General features: G+C 43.9%; 1 protein-coding gene across 1 annotated transcript in view; it reads left to right on the top strand.

The window, feature by feature from the left end:
- The window catches only part of LOC138950634 (lectin L6-like), a 20,804-nt gene that overhangs the window by 2,296 nt on the left and 8,508 nt on the right, over positions 1-10,000 (top strand). Inside the window, exons 2-6 of the mRNA XM_070322341.1 lie at positions 288-320; positions 2,822-3,027; positions 5,612-5,705; positions 7,565-7,677; positions 8,363-8,532. Coding sequence (XP_070178442.1) covers positions 307-320; positions 2,822-3,027; positions 5,612-5,705; positions 7,565-7,677; positions 8,363-8,532 — 597 coding nt within the window. The 5' untranslated portion in view covers positions 288-306. The remainder of the gene's footprint in view (positions 1-287; positions 321-2,821; positions 3,028-5,611; positions 5,706-7,564; positions 7,678-8,362; positions 8,533-10,000) is intronic.

The following is a 10,000-nucleotide window of genomic DNA, read 5'->3' as shown; positions in this document are numbered from 1 at the left end:
AAAACAAGAAAGTTATGTTGTTGGAACGTTTAATTGTTGACAACAAAACCGTTACGTTCACAGATATAGATCGACCCAGCGGTCTTTTAAGTGCACAGACAAACACTAATTAGACAAAACATAACTGACAAATTGTTCAGCCGCTTGCAGGGAAGACACAAGGGAGGCAATGATTAATGACGAAATGAATGACGTAGGAAGGGAATGACGTCAGCATCGAAAGTTGGCAGTCTTTTTGTTTTTGGATTTTTAAAAAAATTGTAATTTTTCTTTCTTGTATATTTCAGGGCAACATTTTCCGAAACAATGGTCCGACAAAGGTATGGTATATATTTCTCATTCTTGGCAAAAAGTTGCCCGTGTCGCTAAAACGGTAGTGATTTGCCGAATCTGTGTTAGGGCTTGCAACTTTCCCATTACGTGAAATCGGCAGCTGTGGGTCCCCTGTAGCTCAGTTGGAAGAGCACTGGATTTATGATCCTACGGTCATAGGTTCGATTGCGGGCCGGGACGGATACGGGTGAACTTATGTGCCACCCCCGTGTCACCCACTGTGGCACATACAAGATCTCGGTCATGCTGCCATAAGTTCAGGTGGCTGATGACACCCAAACACACTCCCACCTGGGTAGCGCGACTCTGTTGCTGCTAGTTATCCTTTGGGAGGAAGCGACCCAAATTTCCCAGCGATGGGACCATAAAGCAATGGAAATGAAAATGAAATAAACGAGAGAAAATAATCCGGAGAATCGGAAACCATTGTCGCGAAATGAGCAAGATGTCTGTTCCGCTATACCTAAAACAATGTGACCATGCGAGTAGCAAAGCGATCATTGTGGCAGAGATCGAGAGGTCAGTTGTGCACATTTTTGAAAGACAATGGCGTCAAAACAAAGCAGACACTGCACACAAAAGAAGCACATTGAAGCTCCTCAATTTTATGACTGTGAATCTCACGATCGCTTGATTTAATTTTACTATCAGTCGCAATATAGTAACTTCAAAACAATCCTTTCTCTCTCCTTCGCTCTGTCTCTGTCTGTCTGTCTGTCTGTCTGTCTGTCTGTCTGTTTGTCTGTCTGTTTCTCTCTCCATCCCTCCCTCTCTCTCTCTCGCTCTCTCTATCTCTCTCTCTCTCTTTCTCTCTCTCTCTCTCTCTCTCTCTCTCTCTCTCTCTCTCTCTCTCTCTCTCTCTCTCTCTTTCTCTCTCTCTCTCTATGTCTCTCTCTCTCTCTCTTTCTCTCTCTCTCTATGTCTCTCTCTCTCTTTCTCTCTCTCTATGTCTCTCTCTCTCTCTCTTTCTCTCTCTCTCTCTATCTCTCTCTCTCTCTTTCTCTCTCTTTCTCTCTCTCTCTCTTTCTCTCTCTCTCTCTCTCTCTCTCTCTCTCTCTCTCTATTTGATTTTTTGTGTGTGATTTATTTTTTATTTTTTATTCTTCAATGTGTTCTCTGTTTCATGTGTGTATTATAGTAGGGACTAGCTGTAAGAAAGGACCATATGGACCTAATGCTATCATCCCTCGGTAATAAAGTTTTCGAGTTCGAGTTCGAGTTCGAGTTCTCTCTCTCTCTCTCTCTCTCTCTCTCTCTCTCTCTCTCTCTCTCTCTCTCTCTCTCTCTCTCTCTCTCTCTCTCTCTCTCTCTCTCTCTCTCTCTCTCTCTCTCTCTCTCACATACTGAGGTCTTCATAAGTTACGCTGCCGGTATTGTAGCTAGCTTTGTTAATTATAATTATTTTATTACTCTGAAATATTGACTGCTGCATGCCTACATAATGCTAAATCTACCTGTCTTGGTAGGCTCACTGTGTGCTTGTTGAATGGCACTTAGTTGTGTGTATATTATTATTAGTACTATATGTGTTCCTCCTTGTGCGTCTGCGTGTGAGTGCGCAAGTGTGATTGCGTAATTAATGTTCCATTCTGTAATTGCTTTATTGATGTTCCATTCATGTATTTTCTACTACTTTTCTCATTTATTATTACTGTATGTTTGATGTTTCTATGATTCTAGTCGGGCGCACGCGTGAATATGTGTTTGTGTGAATGTAAAGGGCACATTGTAAGATTAAGCCTATGGCCTAAAATGTCTACCCTTTATGTGAATAAAATGTTCTAAGTCTAAGTCTCTCTCTCTCTCTCTCTCTCTCTCTCTCTCTCTCTCTCTCTCTCTCTCTCTCTCTCTCTCTCTCTCTCTCTCTCTCTCCGTCGCTGTCTGTCTGTGAGTTTCTCTCTGTTTTTCCTTTACTCTGTTTGTCTGCCAGGCTGTTTGAATTCGTCTTTATCTTTTTATCTGTTTCTTCTCTTTGTCTGTCTGACTCTTTGTGTGTGTGTGTCTCTCTCTCTCTCTCTCTCTCTCTCTCTCTCTCTCTCTCTCTCTCTCTCTCTCTCTCTCTCTCTCTCTCTCTCTCTCTCTCTCTCTCTCTCTCTCTTTCGTTCTTTCTCTCTCACTCTCACTGACTCTCTCTCTCTTTTTCTCTCTCTCTCTTTCTCTCTCTCTCTTTCTCTCTCTCTCTTTCTCTCTCTCTCTTTCTTTTTTCTCTCTCTCTCTCTCTTTCGCTCTCTCTCTCTCTCTCTCTTTCTCTCTTTCTCTCTTTCTCTCTCTCTTTCTCTCTTTCTCTCTCTCTCTTTCTCTGTCTCTCTCTCTCTCTCTTTCTCTCTCTCTCTCTTTCTCTCTCGTTCTCTCTCTCTCTCTTTCTCTCTCTCTCTCTCTCTCTCTCTCTCTCTCTCTCTTTCTCTCTCTCTCTCTCTATCTTTCTCCCCTCCCAACTCTCTCCCTCCCCCCCTCCCCGAACATAGTCTACTTACTACTGTTGTCACAGCGCACTCTGCTCAGTACTTGTACTGGCTGCGACTTTCCTGACCTTGACCCACGCCGTCACGTTTGAGGAACCCGAAGGACGATTGGTCAGCGTGTCCGTGGGCCCATCAGGTGTGTGGGGGGCCAGCGCAAACAACACCGTGTACTACCGAGAGCAGTCCTTCAGATACCCCACCCGCCGGGGCTCAGACTGGATCAAAATCCCCGGTGAGGTTTGCTTCTTGCCAGTCTTGAGACCACGTGTTACTGTCTGGCATTTGCTATGACGGCTAACTAGTGCCAACACTACATAATTGTAATTAGCACGTGAAAATTACTAATTTTCAAGTGTTAATTACAATTTCCACGTGTTAATTACCAATTCTCACGTGAAAATGACTAATTTTCAGTTTGGGCTCGCTTCTTGACGGATTGCTGGAGTCAAAACTAAAAATGAGTACTTTTCACACTAAAATCAGTAATTAACGTGTGAAAACGCAAACTGACAGTGTTAATTAGTAATTTTCACGTGATAATGGTAACCCCAGGTTTTGGCACAAGTAAGCCGTCATAATCTGCCTAGAGAGTCCGAGAAAAATGTCCCTCTTTCTTTTTGCTGCGATGCCCGCAGAATCCCTCCGTACGGTGGTGCTCTCAGGCACCTCACACGTAGACTGATGCAGAGGTCCTTCTAGGTTAACCGGGTCGGTCAGGCTTCTAGATGGATTAAGGTCATCTGTCCGCGGCCGCCTGGTGGGTTAAGGGTGGAGATTTTTCCGATCTCCCAGGTCAACTTAGATATGTGCAGACCTGCTAGTGTCATATCCCCATGCGTGTCTACGAGCAAGCACAAGACCTAGTGCGCTCGGAATAGATCCTGCAATCCACGTCAGAGTTCGGTGGGTTATAAAAAGACGAAAAATACCCAACATGCTTCACCCGAAAGCGGCGTATGGCTGCTTAAAGGGCGGTGTGAAAACGGTCATAACGTAAAAACCCACGAACAAGACGAGTGAACGTGGGAGTTTCAGCCCATGAACGAAGAAGAAGAAGATGAAGAAGAAGAAGAGGAAGAAGAAGAAGAAGAAGATGAAGAAGAAGAAGAGGAAGAAGAAGAAGAAGAAGAAGAAGAAGAAGAAGAAGAAGAAGAAGAAGAAGAAGAAGAACAAGAAGAAGAAGAAGAAGAAGAAGAAGAAGAAGAAGAAGAAGAAGAAGAAGAAGAAGAAGAAGAAGAAGAAGAAGAAGAAAAAGAAGAAGAAGAAGAAGAAGAAAAAGAAGAAGAAGAACAAGAACAAGAACAAAAACAAGAACAAGAACAAATCTTTAATTGTCTAAGGCCACAGCCCCTTACAATAGTGGTTACAATAACAGCAATAGTATCTGCACAGTTATAAATTATACTCACGCATAAAATTCAACAAATACATTAAGACCCTGATGACATGTCACTGAACCTGATTTATAAGGGTTCGTCTCTTCTGTAACATGAAGAACACAAATCTGCTGAAGCTGTTCATCACATTATCCTCATTTTTGAAGAAGAAGAAGAAGAAGAAGAAGAAGAAGAAGAAGAAGAAGAAGAAGAAGAAGAAGAAGAAGAAGAAGAAGAAGAAGAAGAAGAAGAAGAAGAAGAAGAAGAAGAAGAAGAAGAAGAAGAAGAAGAAGAAGAAGAAGAAGAAGAAGAAGAAGAAGAAGAAGACATCCAAGAAGAAGAAGAAGAAGAAGAAGAAGAAAAAGAAGAAGAAGAAGAAGAAGAAGAAGAAGAAGAAGAAGAAGAAGAAGAAGAAGAAGAAGAAGAAGAAGAAGAAGAAGAAGAAGAAGAAGAAGAAGAAGAAGAAGAAGAAGAAGAAGAAGAAGAAGAAGACATCCAAGAAGAAGAAGAAGAAGAAGAAGAAGAAAAAGAAGAAGAAGAATAGATACATGCAAAGTTCTTCCTGGTCAAACGAGTCGGTCAGGCTTCTAGATTGACTAAGGTTAAGGTCATCTCTCCCATTGGACACTTACACACACAAAATGTTTGCAGTGCAGAAGAAAATATAAAGGTAAATCAGGCACTTCGTTCGCATGCTTCGCAGAGACGAGCTGCACCCGTCTCAGTCTTCGGGTTTAGGCTTGCGAAGCCTTAGTACCAGTAGTTTTTGTGTAGAATGTTTTGTTTATAGTGTTGATCTTTTTGTTTCAGGCCTACAGAGTGACTTAATGTTTTTCTATCGCTTTAAGCGACTTTAGTTGTTGCTGGTTGTTGTTTGTTTGTTTGTTTTAGAATGTCTTCTTTAATTCACTAGTGCTTTAAAATAACACAATTTTGTTTAAAGAAATTACTTCATACAAAATTAAAACCGGGAAGCTGAGAGTATTTTGGGGGTATACTCCAGTTAGTGTACACACTGTGTAACCAGCGGTGTACCCTTTTTTTCATTATTAAAAACAACATTCAAAGCAAATGTTATAACGTGATTAAGAAGAAAAGTTGTTTTTTATATTTTTGTGTTAAAAAGTTGAAGTGCTATTCTTTACCGTGTTCAGACACACACACACGCACGCACACACAAACAAACCCCGCACACAAACACACACACACACACACACACACACACACACACACACACACACAAGCGCGCACACACGCGTACTTCCCCCCCCACACACACAAACGAGTTTTATTCTTTAAAAGATAACTCCTAGTAAGTATAAGTATAATTGTGGTAGTGTTTCGTGGGTCTTTATGTTACATGTACCACCGCTGCAATTTCTTCATGTGAGATAATACAGTTAATTTGATTGATTTGATTTGATTGTATACTTTGAACAGGTGACCTGAAACAGGTTGACGTCGGAACGAACATAGTGTGGGGAGTCAACAGCACAGACGACATCTACTACCGCATCGGATGCACACCAAAAAAGTATTGCATTTATCCACGTTTTAAACATAAAGACACAGTCCTTCCTACGTAAAACAATCGGGTTGCCGTTTAAGTTTTACAGCCTCACGGCAAACCCATTACGGGCACGGGAGACCTGGAAACCCTGGCTTTGTATGGATAAAAATAATGATAATAATAACAAATTGGGTATAAAAACAACAGGGCAAGAGGTGGGGGGAGGGGTATGGGGGGGAGGGGGGATAAGGAAATGCGGACTAGAACAGACGGCTAGAAAAGACGCGGGGTTGGCTAGGGGCCTGACTGGGTCGTCTTGGGTCAGCGCTGTGAATGGTCGCTGTGGCGGGTGTTGGGCCTATGGATCTGGCCCGGCCTGTGTACGGGATAACAAAACCTCCCTTATAAGGCCAGCCTGTGTACGGGATAACAAAACCTCCCTTATAAGGCCAGCCTGTGTACGGGATAACAAAACCTCCCTTATAAGGCCAGCCTGTGTACGGGATAACAAAACCTCCCTTATAAGGCCAGCCTGTGTACGGGATAACAAAACCTCCCTTATAAGGCCAGCCTGTGTACGGGATAACAAAACCTCCCTTATAAGGCCAGCCTGTGTACGGGATAACAAACCCTCCCTTATAAGGCCAGCCTGTGTACGGGATAACAAAACCTCCCTTATAAGGCCAGCCTCCGCTTGGTCACATATCAGCACTCATCTGTCCGGCTTCTGTCAGTCAAGAGTAGGAGCTTGTGTCTTGATTTAGTTCGCTGAAAGCCACTTGTGTCTTCATTTCTTCTTCTTCTTCGTTCATGGGCTGAAACTCCCACGTTCACTCATGATTTTGCACGAGTGGGTTTTTACGTGTATGACTGTCTTTACCCCGCCATTCAGGCAGCAATACGCCGCTTTCGGGAGAAGCATACTGAGTATATTCGTGTTTCTATAACCCACCGAACTCTGACATGGGTCACAGGATCTTTTTTCCATGGGCACTTGATCTTGTGCTTGCTTGTACACACGAAGGGGGAATCGAATAATTTGACCTGGGAGATCGAACAAATCTCCACCCTTAACTTACCAGGCGGCCGCGGCCGGGATTTGAACTCACGACCTTCCAATTAGGAGGCCGATGTCTTATTCACTAGGCCACTTGTGTCAATGGCGACGCTGACCCCTCGAGCTTCCACATGTGGGTTCCTGGAACACCCGCTGTACACAATGCTACTTGTAACGCATATATATTTGTTTCCATTTCTATTGGCTTCCCACAGACGGGCGCCGTGGCCTATAATTGGATAAGACATCGGCCTCCTAATCGGAAGGTCGTGAGTTCAAATCCCGGCCGCGGCCGCCTTATGGGTTAAGGGTGGATATTGTACTGATCTCTCAGGTCAACTGACGTGCAGAAATGCTAGTGTCTTATACCCCTGCGTGTGTACAGGCAAGCACAAGACAAGTGCGCACGGAAACGAACGTAGGGGATAGATCGTCACACCTGAGCTTCACACAGGCTTTTCCTCTTATTGTTATCCGACACACATTATATTCGTCCGCCAAATCAGAAAATATATTGTTTTTGAGAGCACGCTCATAAGCGTAGCTTGTTGTGCTCCATTTGCTTGATTGATTGTATACGGCATTTGTTATTTGTAATTATATGAATAAAAACTATCACACACACACACACAGACACACACACACACACACACACACACGCACACACACACACACACACGCACAAACACGCACACATACACACACGCACACACACACACAAACAAACACACACTCAAACAAACACACACACACACACACACACACAAACACACACACACACACACACACAAACAAACACTGTCTTACCCAGAATGTGTATGTTCAGTCCTAGCGGCGTGGCGTGGGTGCAGGTGGAGGGTGCTCTCAAACACGTGAGCGTCAGTCCGTGGGGTTCCGTGTGGGGAGTCAACAGCAACGACGATATCTTCTTCCGTGAAGGTGATTCTTGTCTGCTCACACACACACACACACACACACACACACACACACACACACACACACACACACACACACACACACACACGCACAAACACACACACACACACTCGCACACGCACACACACGCACACGCACACACACACACACACACATATTCACACACACACACACACACACACACACACACACACACACTCGCACACGCACACACACACACACACATACACACACACACACACACACACACACACACACACACACACACACACACTCGCACACGCACACACACACACACGCTCACGCACGCTTCAGATTCGTCGAATTATCCAATTCCTCCCCACCCCTAAAAAAACACGCGACAAAAAACGGTCAATTAAATTTTTTTTAGATATATCCCTTATCTACCAATACTTCTGCCGGCATTTTTCAAGCGAGCCACACGATCTTGAGATCTGTTTCATAAGTATTTGTCTGTTAGTCTACTTCACAGATCTGTGGGTCGACGTACAGTAAATGTAACGTTTTGTTTTGACAATAATAAACGTTCGAATTACCTACCATTCTTGTTTTGTTATTGTACATTTTTGGAACGTTAGCAGCTGTCAATCCGATTTTTTTTTTGTTCCTTTTTCTACATTATTTTTATTTGTAATTATTTTTTTTACCTTTATTTTGTGTTGTCCAGGAGCGTCACTCTGTGACCCAGCGGGCATCGACTGGCTGAAGGTGAGCGGGTCACTGTCGCAGATCTCTGCTGGCTATGCCGGGGTGTGGGGGGTCAACGCGCGCAACCACGTCTTCTACCGAAATGGCACCTTCGGTGATACTGGGGCTATGGGCGACGACTGGATTAAGGTAAAGTACAAATACTAATTGGATCTGAATATCATTTGACGTTATTACATTTTTTTATTCCATTCACTCTAATAGCCCAATGCTGGGAAATTCGGATCGGCGTCCTCCCAGTGGAAAGCTAGCAGCAACAAGAGTCGCGCTACCCAGGGCCCGTATGCATGAACTAGAAGTAAGAAACACTGGAAGTAGAGGCCTCTTTTCGAAGTGGGAACTCCCGAAGTCAACTTTCTAACTGTTCACAATGCATGAACTGACTTGAACGCCAAAGTAGTGACAGCGAGAGTATTAAGGTCAAGGTCGGGGAAATTGGGGGAATCCCTACTAATACGCATGCGCACGTTTCTATCAACATGGCAGTCAACGAAAATGGCAAGGCACGTGTGCCGCTCAAAAAGAAAGTAGACACGGAGGGGCGTTCTGCACCTTTTTCAGATGGTGAAATTGCTGTACTCTTGACAGAAGTGTTTTACGAAAGAACGGTTATTCTGTCCAAATTTCAGAACAGTCTAACTGTTAAACATAAAGACGCTGTCTGGTCCAAAATTGCCAAAGAAGTGTCGCTCTCTCTCTCTCTCTCTCTCTCTCTCTCTCTCTCTCTCTCTCTCTCTCTCTCTCTCTCTCTCTCTCTCTCTCTCTCTCTCTCTCTCTCTTACGACACACGCACACACAGACAAACGTACACTCATGCACATACTGACACTATGACACAAGTGACACTGACGGCGGCACACATAAACACACACACACACACCACACACTGCACACACACACACACACACGCGCGCGCTCGCGCGCACACATATACACACACACACGCACCCATACACGCACGCACACAGTCACAAACAAATAACCACACACTCACTCTCTCTCACTTTCTCTCATTCTCTCTCAATCTACACTCATACACACACTGAAACTATGATGACGCAAGTGACACGTCACACACACACACACACACACATACACACACACACACACACACACACACACACACACACACACACACACACACACACATACTCACCGTTGTGACACACATATACACACGCGCGTACAGTTGAAAGTCAAGACATGATATGATTTTTTCAAAGCATCGGAAGGTTTCTTTTGCAAATGAATAAAATTAACACAGAGGCAAAACCCGGTTTTTGCAGCCGGAATGCAATTGCGGAGGCTTAAAAAGGAAAAGATTAATAAAAAAAAATATATAGCTCCCGGCGGAACTTGAACCCGGAGCGAATGAACGAGAGTCCGGAACCGTTACCACTGCACTATTACTCGTGTAGAATAGAGGCATGATGAAAAAAGGCATTCTGAGTTATTCAGTCGTGCTGGTTTGAAAGCTCGCCACCTTCGCCGAATGACTCGAGCACGTTTTTTTTCGGTCAGTAACTGATCGAACTGTCGCTTTTGAGTCACTCTGTTTTAAGCATTTCACCTAAATTAAACAAGAATGTCACAGTCC

The sequence above is a fragment of the Littorina saxatilis genome, linkage group LG16 (assembly GCF_037325665.1).
Source record: "Littorina saxatilis isolate snail1 linkage group LG16, US_GU_Lsax_2.0, whole genome shotgun sequence".
Taxonomy (NCBI): Eukaryota; Metazoa; Mollusca; class Gastropoda; order Littorinimorpha; family Littorinidae; genus Littorina; species Littorina saxatilis.
This window is presented reverse-complemented; position numbering and strand designations above follow the sequence as displayed.